Source organism: Falco cherrug, chromosome 7 (genome assembly GCF_023634085.1).
Source record: "Falco cherrug isolate bFalChe1 chromosome 7, bFalChe1.pri, whole genome shotgun sequence".
In the NCBI taxonomy this organism is placed as follows: domain Eukaryota; kingdom Metazoa; phylum Chordata; class Aves; order Falconiformes; family Falconidae; genus Falco; species Falco cherrug.
In genome coordinates this window covers 55,162,366-55,186,354 of record NC_073703.1, presented here as the reverse complement: position 1 = coordinate 55,186,354, position 23,989 = coordinate 55,162,366, and the positions used below count along the sequence as shown (strand labels likewise).

The window sequence follows — 23,989 nt, the reverse complement described above, 5'->3', positions numbered from 1 at the left end:
AAGAATTATTCTTACACCTCATAGTAAAAAAGTAAGCTAAATGATTGACCATTATAAAACATTCCCAGAACTCTAAACATTTGCATAGGCTATGTATACAGGGCCCAATTATCTTTCTAATCTATAGAGTAAATGTAGCAGAAATATTTAGGAGGAAATCTGACAATAGGGGGTATACAGGTCATTGTTTTTCTATCTATTTTTTGATATTTAGTTATTTAACAATTAGTAGCACAGCACATCATTAAAACATATCCAGTAACGCTGCAACATACAGTTGTTTTTTTTTTTCTAAATATCACATGCATGGTTAGTTGCATATAGGACCACAGACGGCTTAAAATTCACATAACATTTTAAGCACTAATTCACTTCAAGTTTGATAATTTAAATATTTACTGTGAAAATATATATCATGTATGATGTGTTAGGAGATACAACTTCTGATTTAACAACACCTACAATTACTTGTAAGGATTGATTTGTGATTCTTTGAACAATTATCATTTCTACAAGGACATATATAAAGAGGTCCTCAATCTCAGGTTACTACACTTAAGTAAAAGCTACAAATAGGAACCAAGCACGTAGCTAGTTGATTACACATTTAAAAAAAATAAGATATTATTCTTCCAATAGCTAAGTTGCACTGTAATTAAATTGAATTTTGAGATGTGAAATATCATGAAACATCCAAAAACCAAAGCAGATCTTTAATAGCTTTACTATTTCAAATAGAGTAGTAAAACCCTTTACTTATGAAAATGAAACCTAGATGATCAAGTTGTATATCCTATATGAAGGCTTTTAATATTTAAGTATTTTAGTATATCAGTTGCACATTTAGAATGGCTCAGAATGCATCTTCCATAACTTCTTCCTTACTTACTTAGTATTTTATCGCCATATGTAACAGATGGATTACTATATTTAAACAATGCATACTCACACAAGAAATGAGGTTGTTAAAAGCTCTGTTTCATTATAAAAAGCGTATTTCTGTGAGCTTAAGGGAGTTGTTACAGAAAGTATAACAGAATACAGAAAGCTTGACACAGTTAACATGTCTAGCCTTTATAAGACTTGTATTTATACTGTCTGAAGGTCTGACTAATGTAAAAAAGAACGGTCAGTACAACTTCACAAGTTGTGTGTATTACCTAACAGAAAGTAAAAAGCAATGACATTAACCTGGAATTTTGAATTCACTCATTAATTTATCCTTCCTATGCCACCAATCTAGATGAGTACAAATAAAATAGATGGTAAAGAATTTTTACTACTACTTCCTTCTCTTTTTCCTTGTCCTGTCTGGATGAAACAGAATCTAACCAAGATCAGCTTCAAAAAACCAAGGAGGTAAACAAACAGCTGAACAAATACATGAGAAAGTAATACAGGCAATGCAAGTAGGTATTTAAAGGCAACCTAAGGAAAAATATTTTGAGAAATTAATTATGTTTTGAACTCCATCTGTTGTTATTTCTGGTAGTTTATTATTCTTTGTTAGAAATACTTCAAAACAAACAATCTGCACTTCTCAGAATACAGAAAATCAATGAGAAACTGAAGGTATTAACATAATATCTACTCTCTCTACTGCAGAAACACTCAAATCAAGCATGCCATTTTTATAGTATTTAAATTAACATATTCTTCCATTTTCTTGTATGCTTGTGTTTCTAATAGCCTTCCAATTCATTGTCCCAGTTTCAGTCAGAACTATTCTTGATGTAGCCAGTAACATGTTCTTCATGACACTTCAGAATTAGTTTGCATTTATAGCACATTTTGAATCTTTATTTTCTATAGATTTAGTTATGCATACAAAATTAAGGAACATTTATTAACATCTATACTTACTCTTCGCTCTCCTCCCTCTATATAGTATGTCAGCTGTATTACTCCTTTGCTTTCCTCCCTGAACTAATTTCCTAGCAATTCCCACTGCTGGTTTTCTCTGTTTTTCCTATTTCACCTTCTATGCATATTCAACTGTATACTACATCGGAAATGTGTCACTGAAATTACTGTAATCATTATAGGCTTATTGTCACCCTTCACTTTTATTATATCACTGTAAAAAGATTCTTATAAGTTAAATTTCATTCTTCAGCAATTTGATTCTTTATAGATGCTTTCTGTCTTCTCTTCCTCCCCTTTACCATTTTCCAGGACCCAGAATCACTGACAGCCAGGCTACCACCCTTCCAATTGCAAAGCCTGTGTGCCTGTTTCCAACAACAAATGTCCGGCAAAAGACGCGCATGCTTTTGGCCAGTGCGTTTGTGCACACTGAGTCTAGTGGCTCTACAAAGACAATAAATAAGAAATAGCTGGTTTTTTAAAAAAAATATATACATACTATAAGTTTTAAAAATAGACATACTGTAAGTAAAAAAAAAAAAAAATAAAAAAAAAATCCTGAACTGGAACTTACTAAGTCTGCTGACAATGGAATATAGTGGGAGTGGGAAGCTTTCACTGACCCTGTAAGTTTAAGGTAACAAACGCACCTCCATTTTTGTCACTGTAGAAAGGGTATGAACAGCCATGCAAAACAGATCTACACACAAGGACCCTGTAGCTCTTTGCTGACCAGGACCACATATTTCAAGGGACTATTTCATACAAGGTACAAACCACCCCTGGCATTATGGACTGCATGCAGTCCTGGTTTCTTCTACACTTCATCGTTTCCTCTTCCAGCTGTTTGTGGACCTTTCATTCTGTCTTAATATTTTGTTCTCTTTTCCATGCTCTTCACAGAGTGATTTCCAGGTTGCCTTAAAGTCTGCTTTCCTCATCCCAATTGCCTTGTGTCTGCTCTGTAAATGTTTCTGTAAAATTACATTCATCTAGGTTTTGTTTTCTGCACATATACATATGCTCCCCTCAGCCCTTTCCCTGTTAATAACTACCATCCAACCATTTTACAGTACACAAATTAACTTGCTTGGAGAACTTTGCTTATACAAGACATAGCTCACAACAGCTCATCTCCAGTCCTTGCTTTTCTATGTGAAACTTTACTCAGATGAACCTTCTTCTTAAGGGTAAATCCCTTGCCCTTCTCCATAACTTCTAATCAAACACCCAGATAGAACCCCTTGATGTGTGTCCTTGAAATTTTTTGGTAATCATCAAAATCCTGCAAACGTTATGAATTCACTATATAGAAAAACATCTCTGATAATGTTCATTGTACTCCACAGCATACTCCACATTTATGGATCCTATTATGTCAACTTTAGCACCTGGGAAGCTATGTACTCTACTGTGGCATTTCTGTGCCCACAGAGAAATCCCACGGGAATCTAAATCCTTCTTGAATCTGATATATATGAGGAGCAGAAAACTATTCATGCCTTGGATTCATGAACTTCCTGCCACAGGCACATTTGTTAAACAATGTCATCCCTTGAGATAAATGATAGCACCTCTAAAAAACTAGACTAAATATCACTTAATAATGCCAACTGTTAATAACGTGCTTAAAGGGGTAAATTTCAGGTTATTAACAGAGAAATATTAACAGTAGATAATGTAGCATTTTATGAAATTTTATATGTTTTATAACATAAAATTAATGTTACTAGATGTAATACTAAAGTTTCTGTTCATTTGAATGTTTGTTTTTAAAAAGAATAAAACCATAAAAGTATCCAAATGACCAAACCCAATATAAGTCTGCATGTATCTCAGGTAGCAGTGAGAAGGAATACCACACCCACTAGAATTCTGCAAATTAATTGTGTACAGCAGCTACAAGAGGCCATGTAACATCCAATACATGTAAAGCCATGCAGAAAGGGAGTCATTCTTGCAGAAAGTGACCATATGTTGATTTTTCCTAAATATGTTGGCTTATGCTAGGAAAGATAAATCTTACATATTTTCTAAAAAAGGGGTAGCCAGCTAAATTGAGACCGACCTTTAAATTTCAAGGAAAACTGGTATTTTCTTGGATGATTTCATTGGTAATACCTCTACATAATGTTAAACTCTTAAAGATTTAAATTCTACAGAATGGAATGAGGCAATTCAGCATGCAACACATTAATAAATGTAAATGATACATTGCACGCAACTTCTCTGAGACCAAGGTAATTAAAGAATGAAACCACACTTACACGTTAAAATTTCATTTCAAAGTTTCATTGAACTAAGACCATGAACAATTAACATGCAGATACCAACAGCCCTTCCTATCACAAAAAACATGGTTACTTCCCTATTTGTTACTCACTTGCAGCTACTACCTTAGTTTTAGGACAGCCTAGGTTACTACATCTGTATTGATACAAAAAATACGAATAACTATGCTTTGCGGTAGTGTTCAAAAGATTATATCCAAGGAGAAAAAAATATTATTGCTATTCAAATATTTTAAAATGCAATAGATAAAAATATAGACCTGTATTCAAAAATCTATTTTAGTTAATCACTTGTTTTGATGACAATTTACTTTAAAGAAGTTTTTCTCATTTGCCAGGGAAATTACATGAATCATTACTTTTACTGATACATATAATGATTTGGCATGTAAAATGTGAAAATAGTGCAAAAAATGGTTGAAAACCAGTTGGAAGGTGAAGTTTCAGTGACAAAAACTACAGAGGCAGTATGGATCCAATAAGAAAACTGATTGTAGTAGAGAGCAAGTTGTCTCTGATCTTGGGAGAATGTTTTTGGACACCTAACAGCTTTTTTATTACTGTGGCTGATTAAAATGAAAAGCCTTACTACTAAAATGTTCTTTTTGATGAGTTTTTTTGCCATGAACTATAGACCTTGCAGTCCAGTGGGATACAAATCCTTTGATCCTGTGCAGTCACATAAATTCAAAGTCGTAAAACAACATTGAATTTGATTTTATTAGTGTGGCTGATGTTGCCAGAATTGTAATGCAACCTTGTTTTTCTTCTCTTTTCTTCCTTTTCTTTTGGGGAGGGGGTGGAGAGGAAAGGAGCGTTTACTGTCAACATTGCTTCACAGTATAAAGAACTAATTTCTTTGGCAACCAGACTCCAAGATTAAGCCATTATAACAGAGCTTTGTAACTACATAGGAAAGTAATGATATATATCACATTCCAATCACAACCAACGATCTGGTTGAAGAAAAAGTCAAAGCAAAAAGCAGTGTAAGTATAGCACATAGAAAACAGTAACCAAGGATAAAATTAGAGATCTGTAGAAGGATAATGGGCAGTAACGAATACTACTTTTCAGAAGGAAATATTCAACCAAATAGTGCTATGAGTTTGCTATGACAAAAAAATAAAGTAACTACACTTTCAGAAATTGAAGATGTTCATTGTGTATTAACATATTTTTTTGTCTAGAAATTCTAAGAATATCTACACTGAGGAGGTGACTAGCCTCTCCACCAATATATAGAGAGTTCACATGTGCAATGAAAACAACTAGAAGATTTTGAGGTGTAGCAAGCCATTGAGTTCCTAGCTATGGAGGGAAATTAATTTTCTAGGGCTTTTTTGACACCAGATATCAAAGTAACACCAGAGGTTCAATTTTTCTTTCAGGAACTTAGTCACCTAAAAGAGTAATTTTCTGATGCTTACAATTAACGCATTTCTCACATGTTAGAGGGACCTCAATAAGTCAAAACAAACGGATTGCTTGGTGAAACAGCCTACCTCTTTCTCTATAGCAAAGGAAATGAATGCAGAGGTTCATTTCACATTCAGCTTCACATTCAGAAAACAACAGTTTTCATTAAATTACACACTTTCTATAAGAAAAAAATATATCTCCTTTCCTCACAACTTCATTATAGAAAAGATCTTTTCATGTTGACAGTACAATACTCGCCTCAATTACAATGATTAACGAGGAAATTCAAGCTGCAGATATCCTTGTCAAGACAAAAGTATATGAGATCCTACACACTCAAGGTTAATCTCTCATGACTTCTATCTTAGTTTAACTATGAAGCTTCCAATTCTGCAGATACTATCATAAACTTTAGCGGTAAAACCAGAAGACAGTCTTTAAATATTCACCAATTATGTAACATTTACAAGAAAACCCAACAGTGTGTTTGAAATTGGTCTTTTTTAACATTGGAGAGATGTTTACACTACACTTAGCAGATAAAGGTGCCAGTACTCTTAGCTAAGATACAGCTTATGTACTTCTGAGATTCTACCTGGATAAGCAGAAGTATAACATCAGTTACAACAGTTACTCTGTAAATGTGTAAAAGGCATATCTACTTTGAAGTAATGTATCCTACATGCTAATTATGCATCATCACATTATTCTAGATGTTCCCATTACGGACAAGCGTGGTTGCCAGAGCAACCCTCATTTTCTCCCTCTCCTTCCATGTTTCCATGTAGCACAGCTATGCAGAAACAACTTCTCTGACAGAGCCAGTATCTCATTCAGTGAACACGATGGGAGTTATTCCAGACAATAATTGAAAACTGTATTATCAAAAAGCTGCAAGCTTTTAAGACTTCTGCATTATGTGTGCTGAAGTTGAAAAGTATATAATGAACAAAGAATGGAACCTCACGAAGAGGCACAGCAATATTACAGTACAGGCATGATAATGTTGACCTGGAAAAGCAGATTCTATACTCGCTCAAACTGAAAGTCCCTGCAAGATGAGCCACAAGTCACTTGGGTCAGTGTTTCTCAAGTGGTACCCAATGATACAACTTATTTTCTAAGCAACTATCTTGAGATTCTGGGATCCAATGTATAGTTGCAAGGTAAGTTAAAATTGAACTGTAATGTGTCTCTGTGCATAAAATACAAATAATAATACATGTCTATCTGAATACATATTGTGAAATGCAACTTATAAGCATGAAACATCCTGAAAATCAAAACTTGTAACACCAGAAAGTCCATAATGAAACTATATTTGGATCACATTTTGATTAACAAACAAGGGAGGGTATTACGCACAGACCAACAAAAATAAAAGCAAACACTGAATAGACTGCATTCATTCTAGGATACATATTCTGGGAGAAACTGTCCACTTACAAGCAAAGGCTTTATCGTAATGCCCAGATCCAATTCTCTTATCTATCACCTACGATTTTCTGTCTTAACTTCCAGGCAGCTTCTTTACCCTTCCAGCTTGTCAGTCTCATCCTAGCATCTCTAGTCACCATTTTCTGCCTAAAGCTCCACCTCTCATATCTCTGTATATGCTTCCAGATCTTTAACGTTGCCTCATCATCAAAACAGGTGTCAGGAGACAGACTCCTAGCTTTCAGTTTCAAAGCATCCTTGGAAGGGTGATCCCCACCTAACCAACAGTAACTTGAGGCACCCATCAATCAGTGTAACTTAGTTTTGCCACAGTGTTATAACAACTTTGGTGGCTTCGTTATCTTTGGCAGCTTTGTGGAAAAGGCGTATTAAAAATTTGGTGAGCACCAGAAGATGCAATAAGCACAATGGAGATTGGATTTGCAAAGTCAGAAGCTGCTAAAATCTGACGTCCTTACTAAATATGAGAAAGATTTTTTTTTCCAAAAGTTTTAACATGTTTTCACTTTAGCAGCAAAATGCCCATCCTTGCCAAATTTGACCCTGTTCTAAAACCCAGGAATATTAGAGCCAGAATTTTTAAACAACATAAAATTGCATATTCCATTCAGAGAAATGGCTTACAATTATTAAATTCAAACAAAATCTGGTGTAGTAAATTTCAAAAAGCAGGTGATTTCGACAATGAGGCACGGGGTACATGTTTTCAAAATCAAAATGGTAAGATAACATTGTTACTACTTAATTTTTAGTGGGTTTTACACTCCTATGATCACATTTCACTTCATTTCTCTTGTTGACAATTGTTTCCTATGTTACAGGGGTCTTCCAAATCTGTCAAAATAAAACGTCATCACGTTCACAATATGTGTTCTACTTTATTCTCCTGAGTCTGTGGTAACTTCTTAAATAAACAGGAGAATTCTTGGATCAACATGTGGAATTAACAGCATTCTGCAGCTGACATGAAGTTTAAACAATCCAAGTTCCTACAGTGAAATTGTATCGATGAAAATAATAGAGTGGCAATATAAGACATAGCAAGTTGCAGTGAAAAAACCAACACAATAAGAGAAGTCTTCCTGGATATTCAAGCTATCTAATAAGAAAACGATCGCAACATAAACATATGATTAAAGGAACATAAAGATGCAAAACACGCATTGCATCAAAAATATGGAAAATATGAAGTCAATGGAGGAGAAGAAGGGGGGGGGGAGATTTTGTTCAATGTAAGTATCAGAGCATAGCAGAGATACTTAAAATTTCATCAAGATTTTTATTATAGAGTTGCATTATACAGTGCAAGTTTTTAAAACTTCATTAAGCACCGAACTGGGGAATATCTACATATACCATGGAGAACTGTTCCAAGCTTCCGTTCTTGAATGAAGATGCAATTGTCAACAAGTAGTTCCAAAGAGATTCAAGTACTTCTTGCTAGCTTTTTTTATGTGCTTCTATGCACCCTGTAGGAAGTTATTGTTTTATTTCTCATGTCCTTTGCTATCATTCCCCAGTCTGCTATGCCACCTTCTCTAGCACTGGCCGTGCAAATTTTTCATTACAGGGTGATTTTCTCCTGCTGGGATTTTTCTATTTCAGGACATACATACTTAGAAGATAATCTTGCTCCTGTTGTCTGGGAATCTTAGGAGACTGAAATTGATAGTTTAATACTATTTTCATAGGATTTCAGTCTCTTTCTCATAGTATCTATGCTTTTCATAATCTTTATATTTTCACTGTCTTGCACTGCAGAGACGTTCCATGCTGAACAGGGAGAACTCCTTCATAGGACAGAGTATCCTAGAAGAAGATTTATAAAGACACACAGTACACACACAGTGGTGAAACCATAAATTCAGCAGCTCAGCACAAAAGAGTGAAACATTTCAAGTTAGGCAAGAGTTGTATCAATAATTAACCACAAGCTGGGAGACCTTCATCAGTAACACCACATGGAAATGCTGAAAAACCTGAACAGCTCATTAGGAAAGATTGACTAATAAACCCTTGCTGACCTTGGCTGCTCCTTTGAGCTGCAATTCCACTTCCCCAGACAAAAGCATACATGACATAGATTTTCTTCTATTTGTGTAAGCTGGGACGTGAAAATCCAGTGAAGAACACCAAAGCAGCTAGCCACCTTACAGATGCATTTCATCTTGTAAAGGTTAAAAACAATCTCAGCATCCTGAAGACAAATTTTATTACCAGAAGTCTGCATATTATCCAGTTCTTAAATGTTGTTTTGTTAAGTACTATGGCATATCAAAGCTTTCAACACTATTTGTCATTAGCTCCCGTATTTTAATAGTAGTTTTCAAAACGTTGAGACTTCTGACAAATTGTGAAATCCCTATCCTATGCAAAAATTCACATATACACGCACAAAACTGAAGGAAAACAAAAATTAAAATTTCTTTTTTCCAGAATGGAATGATAAAGATCCCTACCTAAAAGCAGACAGGTCAATTGAATCTGTTAAACAAAACTCCACTTTGTTGTAGCAGACTATCTATAAAAGAGGAGATTTAGACAAATTGAAATATTTAAAAATGTTTTGATTTGGTGTTAAAGCATATAATTTCTAATGTTCTTTCTGAAGCTGAAATGAAATTTCACTTTTACACATAAATAAAAGGCATTTTGAATTGTTAAAACAGAAATGAAATCTCCCACTTCTATAAAAGAGTTTTTTTGATAAGTATTCTGGCATACAGCAGCTTTCAACACTATCCACCATTGCCTCTCACAGTCAAATTAAAAATTTCAAAATGTAGCACAGAGAAGCCATACCTTTTGCTATCCACATTATAATTAAAGAGCAATGGATGCATTCATAAATGGAAGCACACTGACCATGATGGAAAATGAATGGAAGGAAAGTGAAAAGGCAAAGGTCCAGGGAAGGACTTGTGAAGCACAAGAGATGTAAACACAGATTTGTAAAAGAATGAAAAGGTCATCACATAGGTAAAGTTTTATTAATTCACTCAGTAACTCAGAAAATTTTGATATGCCTTTCTGGTCTTAGTACAAAATAAAAATGAATCATTTTGAAATTATCAGACAATTCCGACTTTCCCTTTCATGTTCTTTTTTCTCCCACATCTTTCAACCTTTTTCTGTGGCACTTTGGGGCACTGGTCTTTAATCTCAGCTTATGATATAAAATTGTTTCGAAAGTTAAGCAAGTTCTTCTGTCAAAAGGAAATTACTTTCTACCCACTTCTACATTTCAGGTCTTGAAACCTTCATGAAAATGCAAAAGTGCAAACATTACTAAGGAGACCACAAAGGTCACTATGAACACCCCATGATACATTCTTCTCTAAATGAGGCCAGCCTGTTCTTTAATAGTATCATACAAACTGCATTACCACTTATTATTTCTTAAGTTTCAATAATATGTTCATAACTGTGTTAGATGCAACTGCAGGTATTTCCTTCTAAAATTTGCAATTAAATACTTTGAGAGATGTAGAAATATTATTTTATCATATAATAATTATTGTGTCATTTACAACCGATCCATAGTTTATATTTTATTGTTACCAAAATCTGTTATTATTTCTTACAGAGTATATTATATAATGTGCATCATATAATATATATTAATATGATTAGAAAAACCTGTGATTAATGGTTAAAGACATTATTATTCTCAATTTGGGAAAAGATGTAGTGAGTTGGTGGAAGCCTAATAACCCATATTAGAGAGAAAGATCCATGCATAGGGTAGAGTCATTGAACAGCTTAGGACTTTGATTCCATCTTCCAAAAGCAATATTAAACTTCCACGTAACTGAAGATGTAGGAATATTTGGTACCCTTGTGTTAAAGGAAAGAAGGAGAAATTAGGGTAAAAGCTTAACTTTTTTACTCATTTTGTCAAACGAACTTACAGAAAAAAGAAGAAAAAAAAAAAGTATATTGCACCCCTGTGCAGCTGTGTGTTGGATTAGCCATTAAGCACTGCAATCAGAATATTCCCTTCAAGTTAATTCCTTCCTTTTGGAAGTCACTAGTCTATTTACAATATTTTGATTCAATGTTAAGTCGTTGTCATCTACTTAGTTGGTTATTAGATACTGTAGACTTGGTTATATAGGGAAAATACTACTACTACTACGGTGATGACAGCAATTACTTATCTATTGAGCAACTTCAATTCTACTCCCACGATGTGCAAGCTAATTTCTGACCTAAAACTAAGACTATGCCAAATCCACAAATAGTAGGCAGGATGTCACCACCACACACATTCTCACAGTTCAGAGTGAACCATGAAATTTGCACCCACACCGAGCTGTGACAGGCCTTGGGAACTTATTCTGAAAGACTTCGCTGACATCTAGTGGTAGGAGCAGGGAAAGCAAAAAATTCAACGGAGAATAGAAACAAGTTTAATGTCTTAAAAATATGTAATTCAATTGTCGGTAAATAACAGGTGCAAAATTCAAGAAATGCTTTGAACGCAGCAACTAGTAAATGTACCCTAAAGGTGAATGGGTAAAAAAAAAGTATTTCTCTACTATATTATCCTTTCTAAAGATTATATTCATGTGGATGGTTCAGTTGAATTATGTACGTTAATGAGCACATTAAGAGATGTTATGAGTTATTCTAATGGTTATGCAATATAATATGGTACAGATTTATCAATAGTTGGTGTAATAGATGTTGTAATCTTAATTAATATGCATGCTACATGACTGGAATTAATTTCAAGTGACATCAAAAAACAGAACAAAGCTTCAAGTTACTGTGATTGCATAAAGCTGGCAATATCAAAACACAAAATACCAGCATTTACCCTCCCTACGCAGTGACTGCTTTACATCCTTCAAGACTGCTACATCTGCTGCAACTTCAACTGTTCGCTGCTGAATCAGCACCAACCCTTTTAAATTGGTGTTAAGGGTAAAGCTCTGGTGGTACTCAGGGTATTCCATATGAAGTTTATAGGAAATGAACACAGTAATAACAAATCTTGAAGAATAAAAATCCATTAGGAATTTCATTCACATAGTCAAGGAAAAAAATAACTTCCAAAAGTAAAAGTACACAAGTATAGGACACTTTCTGTTGCTAAAGAGTAAAAAATCTCTCACTTATAAGCCATGATATACCAGTTTCAAAGGACAGACTGTGGATAACTTACTTTATTTCACCTTCAGAGAACAGTTTAATAATTTTTTGAGAACTTTCCCCTACACATACCTTTAAGGGCTCCCTAAGATTTTTCTAGGCATCTTAGGAATAACAAAAAGGATCTCCTAATCTTTTACAGAGAAGATATGATGATCAACCTTCTCCATAAATATAAGATATGGGATTTGGATCAGTTTGAAAAAGAGCTGGTTCAGAGAAATTTCTGTCTGTAGGTGCCTTCAGTGCATAGTACAAAATCACATTTAACCCAAGCATTTCCAATAGTCAAGATACCTACCACCATATTTTTCTGTTATATCCTTAAAGAATAAAATGCAAAAAAAAAATAAGATGCAAAATTGTATCATGACACAATTTTACTCCTCTGTATTTTCCAATATGGAATTTTATAACAAAGTTCCATACATACAGCAGTATGTAGTAATTAATTTTTTTTACATCTTAAAATATATCTTTCCCTTTCTTCAAATACTGAAAAGCCACAAGAAAGATAGAAAGTATACGAAGTGTGGCCTTCTCTAATGCATTCCATTTAGATGCTCTTTATATTCCATATAGATGATCTTTAAGGTCCCTTCTCTGAAACCATTCTATGATATAGAAATTTTCACATGGCATTCTACACATTCCAGAGAAATAAAAAGCTCCAAAACAACTGTACAAACAAAAAGCATTCATCTATGATGGGTCACATTCTAGTACAAGGAACTAATCGCCAAGGACACACAGAAAAAGAATGGGAACACTACTCAGATGGTGTAGCATTCAGAAGTCACGGAAGTATGTGATACTATAATTTATTCATCAGTACTGTATACCATAACCTGTGTGCAGACTCTGTTTCAGGAAACCCTTAAAACACTAATTGCTGGGAATGGTACACTAAGGCAACATTTCTCAGTAATTTAGTCACTATGCATCTTTTATGAACCTGATACTTCATACCAGGCTGGGCTGAGGTCCAAAAATCAAGGAGCACACTGTTAAGGAAGGGGCACAGAGGCAGTGGTAGTAGAAGCAACAAGAAAGAGATAATGAAGACACTCAGACTTGCAAAAAAAAAAACAACAACAAAACCCAGATCAAAACAAAAAGCACCACACAGGAAGAAGGCATCGCTCTTACACTCTATTTACGTGTTTTCTAAGCACCCACTGCTGGTCACTGCTGCAGACAGGATACTTGTTTCAACTGGCCTTTGGTATAGTAAGTTTTTATGTCCTTCAGTATCACAAAATGAAAAATCACATTATATCTCAGGAATCATCAGTCTTACAAACGGAACTGCAAGGTCTCCAGTGACTTAACTCCAAAATGGAAAGCCAAAAATCTTGTGTGAATTATGCCTTGCATACAATAAACACAGGTGTTATTTTTCTGAATCACCATGATGCAGACATTACACTTCACTGCCATTACCTGAAAGGCCTACAAAATATTCATATCACCTTTTGTGGTTTGCCTTTGGAACTACAGGGTGTAAGATAAAACAGTAACAAACATGAAAATAATCACCAAATGCATGCAATATAAGAAAACATGATCTTTAGGACATTGCTGCTAAGAGTGCAAAAGTCTACTAATCACGGACAACAAATATTTGCATTTTAGCTCATTCTCATTATATTTACATACATATATAAAATGGTGAGATTTTATGATGCTGAAAGTTACATCACAATGTCACTTTTCTGGAAATAAACAAATTCACAATTTCCTTACAACTAAACAAGATAACATACAAACACAACTAATCATTAAGAAGTGATGATATTTGAGGAAAACCCAAATAATCCATACAAAAGCACTAAGCTGATTTAAAACAGAATGTTTCTATTATTCAAAGTTATGAGCAGCAAATAAATTAATCTCAGATGTACTCTTATGGGAAAAAAATGTGCAAGACGAACATTCTTTTAATGAAAAATTAGATCGGAGAGATGCGTGATTTTTCATGGATGCTTGCCAGTACCTGTGTGTCCTCTGCCTCTACTGTTTCCAGGGTTGCTAGAGATGCACACACACATTGTTCTCTCTCACTGAGACTATGTATTCTCTGAAATACCCTCTCAATATTAATAGATCCCCCTTGCATCCATCTACTGTTCTTGTGTGGGAGAGTTATGCTATTCTTCGTAAGAGTAATGTACATTACTGTTGTATTTAGTGCTAGCTTGCATTTCCCTGTGCTGAATTTTAAGAGATGCTGCACACACCAGACACTCTGCCCATCCTGTCCACTCCACAAGCTGCTAACATCATTCCAACCCATCTACTCAAAGACCTCGCTAAGTTTTTTCAAATACATAGGTTTTATGTCCATTATGTCCATGCATTTGTGCAGACACAAATACATAAATACTCTTGTGTAATACAAATACTGTACTTGTACTAGTCTGATGATTGCTGTACGTGATCTGCCTAATCACATGGGCAATGTATTAATATACTGGATTATCAGAATCCCTTTGTTAGTAGATTTGTTTTTTCCATTCTATTTGCTTTAATGATGACAAAGAAAATACGGAACATTTTGTACTTGATGACTTTTATACTAAAGACTTAGCATACGGATCTGTATTACAACACAGTGCAGCTATGGTTAAGAATGTATCACAACTGGTGAGAAAATGAAGATGCTGTTAATTTTTCCTTAAACTAGGACTGCTCAACAAATTAAAAGTTATGCTACCATTTAAGTTCCTGCTTTCATGATAAAAACACTTCCTTGTAATATTCCACTGTGCTTAGCAGTCTATCATGCCAAGGGAAAGTGAGTTCTAATATTAAACTTTGTTATTTCTGATTTTGATGATTAGACGGTTGGTCAAGTTTACACTTACAAAACCAGACATCAATAAAGAGTGTTCAATATAAAATTTCACTCTCACAAGTGGAATTTCCACACTTATTTTTCCATTTAAAATTACAGAAAACTTCTGTAAAAAGCTACAGAAAAACTATAGAAGTATATTTCACTGAGAAAGAGTGAGTAGTTAAAAGCCAGTGCCTTAATATAATAAGCAAATTTAAAAGTACTGCACTGCTGAGTTAAAGGGAAGAATTTAAAAGTACAACAATAAGCAAAACTACAAAGAGGAAACATGCAAAACTGCTTTTTGCCATCATATATGACTACATGTATATGGGTTTTAACTAGATTAATTTTAACTGAGTTGGCAGTGAATGGAAAACTACTTTTAGGAAAAAAAATTCTTAACATTTGATGGAAAGTATATGCTTGCACTTCTTTAATCTGTAAAACGCACTAGAGTCAGGGAAAGAAAGAACATTACAAAAGTATACCTTTAATGTTTCAATTTCTTCTTTATGTTCCCTCTTTAAATGCAAAATGGCAGCTTGGTACTCTGTAAAAATAAAAAAAGTACATTCCATTAGAGTCAGAAAACAACGTGCCATCTTCAGCATAGTATATTTCATACAATACCAATGGGTCCAGGATACAGACGTAGGCTCTCAAATAACACCTTTTACATTGCAATGGAAAAGAAAATCTGAACACACTAATTAGCATTATTTTCTAAGACCACATGATCAGGTTTTCTGTGATGTTTCTGAGAGCAGAGGATAAAGCAAAGAGGTCTTCCATGCTGAGAGGGGAAAACAGAAGGAAGATACATCAGACTGAAATAACAAAAGGAAACCAGTTTTGCAGATAAATGTAGAGCTGACAGGATGTTATGACATGCACACACACCCACCTGAATTCTAAAAAAACCACGCATTAAATGCAACGATTTAAACTGAACTGTAAACATACAATCACTATACATAGGCAAATTGGATAAAAGAGCAATCACAAGTATAAATGAAGACCTGGAGAAGTACCCACCAGGATGAAATAGAAAGAATTCATTCTTTGTCTTAATTCTATCAGATAAAGATTAATTACAGGGTTTAAATACCTTCACAGGGTACTATATAGTTCTGCTGTTTAGCAGGAACACAAAAAAATCCAAAGGTATAACAAAATTGAAAGCATGAGACTTAAAGCCAGAGAAATTTAAAATAGCAATGAAAAAATGAGGAGGTTGGGCATCGATTACGCAGGTTTAGTGATGGCTGTAATGTCAAGGTATAGATTTACCAAATAGACCTCAAAAACCTGGGTCTCATACTATGGTTTCTCTCAATCCACACCATGGCTACATTTGGCCAGATGAAAAAAGAGAAGACCTTTCATTACAGCTGTGTAATGATTTAAGAGAATCCTGTCTTCTGTAAGACATTGGCCCAGAAGCTACAGCCCTCCTCAACAAGCAACAGGAATTCATTCCTAGACCATCAAAGCCCCACTTCTATCTGTTTCCAAACCAAAAGTCATCCAAAAGCACTTAGTTCCTTGGTTTGGCTTCTGCTTCCTTGACTAAAAGAAGGAATCAAATCCTAATTTAAACAAGGACTGAAAATAGTCTAAAGACTTCAAATTTTACTATCAATGTTCTCTAACACTAAGGGATTTCTATGGTCCCTGAAACAGTATAATCAATAAAACAGCACCAGAACGCCAAAGCATGAACCAAAGCACCAGATCAGTAAAATATTCCAGTCCTTAGGTGCTTTTTTCTTTTTTTTTTAATTCTTTTTTTCTTTTTTCTCTTGAGAGCACGTGGAAGAAAGAGGAAAGGAAAAATAACCTGGTCATCACCCTGAAACGTCTGTATGACATGGAAGCTTTTAATGCAATGTTATTTTCTTCAAAGGCAGGTGAAGCTATACGCAAGCAGCTGAACGGATATACAAAATCCAAAGGAAAAGGGATTGATACTTTACAAGCCACAAATAAAAAACTCCGGTGATTCCAACTAGTAACAGTATCTACCTAAACTCTTCCTTCCTGTCTAATGGGCCTCTACTTAGACCATTCCAGTACAGGAAAATTGCCTGACTGCTCTGCTGGAATCACAACCAGTTTGTTCTATGGACTTTTAAATTTTCTGCTGTTAATTCCTTTGACTCGTTGATATTCCCCCTGGACACAGGCTCTGCTTACTCATTCACCTAAACAGGACTTAACAAAACAGCTGCCTCAGGTCCCCAGAAAAAATTGTGACCCTTCTGTCACCTCAGCTGGTTAAGCACTGGCTGTTTGCAGGGCATGAACTTTATGAACATCTTGACTTGAAGTTTAGCTATTTAAGGTCACACAACAACTGAAGCAAACAACAGGCTTTGAAAATGCTGCTAACAATCAGTTCTTAGTTTGGCTAAAAGAAGGATACAGATCTACCTTAACAAAAGATTTACTTTCTACGTGGGATTATTCAATGCTTAACATTCTTTGGGGTTTGGGTAAGACAGTCATAGTTCTCATATGCTGACATAGTTCACATACGCACTGGCACCAAAGCCAAATTTTTCACTTTGTCTACCCATTCCCAACCTTCTGTTGCAAAATTTGTGCAGAGAATAATGAAAGAACACCCATGGATGAAACCTAACACAACATAATAAGTTAAAATTTTTTTTCAAGACACCATCTTTTTAAGTTATTTAAGTTGGCACATTTTTCATTAGTTCTCCTAGCTGAAAGCTCCAAAGTTTTAGAGATTCTTTGTTTAATCTCTGTTCTAAAGCAGAGGTAAAATAGAGAGTAACAATTTTATGGTTTACTTATTCCTTAAGAATATGCTTAGAAAGTACTAGGTTTTAAGAACTAATAAACCTAATTATTTACTTAAAACACTGCTACTGCATAAAAGCAAGTTTATTATAAATTGATATTTTGTCTACTATACAATAAACTGATGTTCTACAGCATAAGCTTCTTCCTACCATTATATTTCTTTTTTAACTAGAAGAAACTTATCTATTGGATAGAAGCTGATACCTGGCAAAGTACCTTTTAAATTCTTAAGCAAAATAAAGAAAAATAAATCACATCACAATTACAGTTTTGTATAATATAAAGTAACTCATGTTCATTCCTTTCATGTTTTTTGTGAAGTCACAATAATTTAGTATAATTCTACATGGATAGTTAACATCCCAAGAAAATACCCTGCACACAGATACAGTAATCTGAATCATTAAAACAATGAAGAATTTGACTAGAAAGAATAATCACATCCATGTAATTCCAAAAATCAGTTTCTGAACACATTGGCAACAGAATAATAAAGTTTAATTATGCAGTGATGTTGGGATGCTGCTTAGAATGGTAAAATCACAACAGCAAAGTAAACAATAATGACATGTTAATGGAAGGAACTGGTATTGCAAACAAAATATAGGTCAGGCTTTATAAACTACTGAGTTCTTAAATTCCATTTAACTTAAAAATAGATTCACCTAGACTACAGAAACAAACCAGAAATACTATAAACCCTAAACTATCAATGAGTGATTTGTCTAGGTTACAAATTAACTATGCTAGAATTCAAGAAACCTGATACAGCTCTGTGTGTAGCCATCCTGATTATCACATAATCACTGTAACTCACCCAGCCTTATTAATTAAGGCACACAAACATACGTGTATAGTCCTCAGAACCAGCTAAGATATAAGGTTGCAATTGAACTGTATGACCTCCAGCTTCTTAGGGCTGCAATACCTTAAGGACCTTTGAGACCCACCCGGAAACAAAGCTCCTAATCACAGAACCACAGAACAGCTGAGGTTGGGAGGGATCTCTGGAGGTCATCTGGTCCAACCCCAGCCACAGCTGGTTACTTAGGGCCATGTCCAGGCAGCTTTTGGATGCTTCCTCAAATCTCCATCCTCCTCCTCGTCCTCTCTGGGCAACCTGTGCCAGTGCTCAGTCACCCTGGCAGTGAGAAAGTGTTTCCTGACACTTAGCTGGACCCTTCTGCATTTCAATGTGTGCTCACACTGGTCCTGTCACTGGCCACCACTGAAAAGTGCCTGGCTCCCTCTTCGTTACACCCTAATTTATATATGCAACCTGATCTTGTGTCACAAGGTGACTGTATTCCATGCCAGCACATCCTCTAGTTTATGCGATGTCACGGGGGCTGTCTTTTTGGCGGTTTTAAGTCTTTCATTACACTGGATAGCAGAAGGCTGACTGTGTGAACATCCTGTTGTACTTGCCTGGTCTCCAAACAGCCTGGGAAGACGATGGCTGAAGAGCATGAATAAGTTAGCTAACCCTAATGCAGATACTACTCTGAAGGGCTTTTGAAACAAACAAAAAAATCAGAAACAAATTAGATAGCAAATGCTCCTATCCTGAAAAATGACCGCAAGCAAATTAGGATTTCATTACTGAGAAAATTAAAAATGTTAGTCCTTTACACAAGGCAAAGAAGCAAAAAAAGTAAACAGTCTCACTGCATAGATTCAGCTCCAGCCAGCTCTAATTCTTAATTTGCATTTACTACTACTAATTTACTACTTTTCCCTTTGTTTTGAGAGGACTCCCTCCCAAGAAAAATTTCAGAAATGATGGAATTTGTTGCCCATTCGGGCATACTCTTTTACTTCGGCAACTTGATGCTTTCTTCAGTCAATAATTATAATCCACTGCAGCTAAAGCTTTCATAAAACTCGATGTTTTTTTCTAAGACACTGAGATAAAGCAGATATACATTATAAAGTCTTAAATAAATACAAATATTTGTTACATCTGCTGGCAGTCAGCAATGTATTTTAAAATACTAGTTTAATGAAATACGTTTAATTGAAATACTTTTTTTAAAGTAACACGAAAGTTGGCAAAGTAAATGGGAAGCTGGATAGAGGCCTTGATAAAACCTAAAGAGATAAAGTGACATGACAGTGCAAGTTTTCCCTTTCTATGGTGTTGTTGGAAAAATAAATCAGTAACTGTAAAAAAAAAAATCCTTACTGTGAAACTTAAATTTCCATTTACTCCCATGTTTTGCCATACTTGGTAGATAAGAGTGGTATCTAACGCAGTCTTGCTAATCATATGGGTTTATCAGCTAGAGCAAAACTCTACTTGGACCTCATTATCATGACAAAATGAACCTTCCCTTCACCACCACTATCACTTTTCTGCACTTTCATCCTCTAGGACTTGCCATACATATTTTGTATCCAACGTGCAACTTATGCCAACATTAAACTGCAAGGATCCTCTCTTCACATAGAAACAGCACAAAGAGGTGCCTGTCATCTAGATCAAATCACTTTTACACGTTTTGAGTTCTAGCCAGACCTTTTGAGGGGAATAGTTTTTACCCAATGAAGGTACCTGGGGGTAATTAATTCGATCAGATTTTACAGTGAAGCTGCACTAATCCATAATAGGGGGAAAAAACAGCTACGTAAGTAAAGGAAAATATCTAGTTTTGGAAGATAAGCTCATTGTAGACCATTAAAGCAGCAGAATGATGGAAAAATGCTTGGAAAGAGTAGCTGGAAAGCTAGCTGGTGGAAAAGGGAATGGGGGTGCTAGTTGACAGCCAGCTGAACATGAGCCAGCAGTGTGCCCAGGTGGTCTTTTTGGCTTCCTGGCTTTTATTGAAAACAATGTGGCCAGCAGGACAAGAGCAGTGATTGTCCTCCTGTACTGGGCACTGGTGAGGCTGCACCTTGAATCCTGGGTATAGTTTTGGACCCCTCACTGCAGGAGACATTGAGGTGTTGGACACTGTCCAGCAAAGGGCAGTGAGGCTGGTAAAGGGTCTGGAGAAGTCATCTTATGAGGAGCAGCTGAGGGAACTGGGGTTGTTTAGCCTGAAGAAAAGGAGGCTGAGGGGAGACCTTATCACTCTACAGCTACCTGAAATGAGGTGGTAGTGAGGTGGGGGTCGGTCTCTTTTCCCAGGTAACAAGCAATGAGAAGAAATGGCCTCAAATTGCACCAGGGAAGGTTTAGTGTAGATATTAGGAAAAATTTCTTCACCAAAAGTGTTGCCAAGCATTGGAACAGGCTGCCCAGGGAAGTGGTTGAGTCAATGTGTTTAAGAGATGTGTAGATGTGGTACTTAGTGATGGACTTGTCAGTAATAGGTTAACAGTTGGACTTGATGACCCTAAAGGTCTTTTCCAACTAAACAATTCCATCATTTCATGATTCTAAAAATTTTTGAAAACTGAAAAGATTCAGTTTCCAGAAGATACTCTGAATTACAGTTAATTAAGGAAAAACATCTTATTTGGGGATTACTCATGTCATATATTCCCATTTTACAAAGGTTTGGGGGCACAAGTCAAAGGCTATTTTTTTTTAGTATTTCTATAGGCCCCTGAAGAGGTAAACTGAGAACTGCCACAACACAGAAAATAAAAATCATTCAGTTTCATAGTAAACAAAATTGTATCTGTATTGAGACAAGCAAAAAGTCTATTTTGCCTAGTATCCTGTCTGAGTGGCTAAAAAACAAGTGATGTAAAAAACTTAAAAACTGGCAAAAAGGTAGTAGTACTTTTCCAGTACACTCTTCCAGCAACCTGATTTGCAATTCAGGAACTTTCTAAACAAGAGCTGTTTGCATATTTAATAATTTGCAAATGGATTTCTCTTCAATGAATGTGCATTGCTGATTTTAAAGCTCCTGCAAGCAGACAAGAATTAATTGCACATGAGGTAAAGACCCTCTTGTTTATTTTGAATCTGCACCTGTTAAGTTGATTTGATGCCTGCAGTCCCTGTGCTGGAAGAAACAGTGCACAACTGTTCACCATTTAGCCGTTTGCTGTTTCTTATGATTTTAGAGATCTCCATCATATGTCCCCTGGACTGATTTTTCTTCAGTTGAAAGAATATTAGACTACATAGGCTTTCCTCATAAGGAACATGTTCCATACCATTGATCAGAGTTGCCATCTTTCCCTGAACCTTTTACAGTTGTACTGTACTCTCTCTGAGCTGACAAAACTACAGTTTCCCATGAAAATCAAAATGTGGACATTCATATAGTGGCATTATGATGATCTAGAAGATTTTATCTTCTATTTCTTTCCTACTTCCTAAAACTTCAGCTGCTTTTTGATCACTAATGAGCACTGAACTGACATTTCCAAAGACCTACTTTAACATCAAGGTCTCATTTTCAAAGAGTAATGATCAGATCAGAGTTAATTATTCTCTGTATGGATTTAGGAATTTTTTTCCTCAAGCATACCTCTTAATAGTTCTGTATTTTGGACTTCCTTTGCCGTTTTACTGCATAGTCCCTCAACCTTAGATATTTATTTTTTTTTACTTTTTTTTCATCTTTTTTTTCCCCTAATTCTCATGAAAAAAATTTGCATACTGATGAGAGAATGCTAAATTTGCATTCAGGTCTTACCTTCACTATTCTTACAAACTTCATATCAGCCGCAAGCTTCCCCTTCTCATGTCTCACTTTTCCAGTTCATTAATGAATATGTGCAGAGTGGCAGAGCGTCTGCACCTGCAGCAAGCTTGCTGACAACACGAAACTGGGAGGAGTGGCTCATAAGCTGGAGTGTTGCTGCCCTCCAGAAGGACCTCAACAGGCTGGAGAAATGGGCTGACAGGAACTTCATGTTCAACAAGGGGAAGTGCAAAGTCCTGCACCTGAGGAGGAACAACCCCAGGCACAAGTACGTGCTGGGGGCCAACCGGCTGGAGAGCAGCTTTTCAGGAAAGGACCTGGGGGACACCTAGCTGAATATGAGCCAGCAATTTGTCCTTGCAGCAAAGGTGGCCAACAGCATCCTGGGTTGTTAGGAGTCTTGCCAGCAGCTTGAAGGAGGTGATCCTTCCCCTCTACCCAGCACTGGTAAGGTAACACCTGGAGTGCTGTGTTCAGTGCTGGGCTCTCCAGTACAAGAAAGACAAGGACCTTTTAAAATCTATCTGCATATATGCATTCCAATATTCCCTGTGCACTGTAAAACTGTGCTCTTGTAAAATCATAATTTTCCTATTTTGTATTGTTTGTTTGAAACATTATTCTCTACTGTAGATAAATATAATTATGATCAAAAAAATGGGAATAATTTCCATAAGTTAATGTATTATTTGTTCCAGTGACACAAAAATAGATCTCTGATTTCTTGAAAATCTGAAGGAGATTGAGAAAATGTAAAATTAGCAACTTCCACTGGGTGGCAGTTTTGTACTCCATTAATAACCTTTTCAGGTTTTTTTCTGATGTCAGACTATAAATTCACCAATTTATGGATATAGATATACTGTTCTTTTATTCTGGGTGTGACCTTGTTATATCATTAGTTTTTCATCTAGTTTTTTATTTTAATACAGGAGGGGGTTTTTGTCTTATTTTTTCCCTAATGATTAGCTTGTTAAATCTTATTTGATAGTAACATATACATTTGAAATTTCCTTGTTCAACTGTATATTTTCAGAAGGTGCTTGGGAAAAAACCCACCATGATTTCTGGAGCGATCAACTAGCCTAATGTCATGATCCCGTTCTGCCATTCATAGTCAATATTAGAAAGTATCATAACTTTATTTCCAGTTATACTATATTTGGTTCTGCCTACACACAACTGCAGGAAAAATGAATTATAATTAGTGTTTTATCTGATTTTAAACAAATATTTTAGCAGTGAACACTGCAAGGACAGAACCAGTGCAAATCTGATAACATTCTTCCTCAGCTAATTTCCAGTTTTGCTTCATGGTTTTAAAGTATGTTGGCAATATGGATCATATAAAGATAACATTGACAAAAAAAGCTATCAGTGTATCAGGAAAAGAAATCTAGATCTAAAAGCAAAGATTTTTCAATAACATTTTCTTTATCATAAGGTACTACAGTATTTTAAATGCTTCAATTAAAAGCATGGAATAAAAACCTACAACAAAGTAAAGGGTTGCAAAA

The 23,989-nt window shown here is 35.4% G+C and overlaps 1 protein-coding gene across 1 annotated transcript in view; it reads right to left on the bottom strand.

Annotated features, from left to right (window-relative positions):
• The window catches only part of LOC102051331 (formin-like), a 148,283-nt gene that overhangs the window by 106,407 nt on the left and 17,887 nt on the right, over nucleotides 1-23,989 (bottom strand). The window contains exon 3 of the mRNA XM_005444152.3: nucleotides 15,525-15,586. Within this exon, the coding sequence (XP_005444209.2) occupies nucleotides 15,525-15,586 (62 nt within the window). The remainder of the gene's footprint in view (nucleotides 1-15,524; nucleotides 15,587-23,989) is intronic.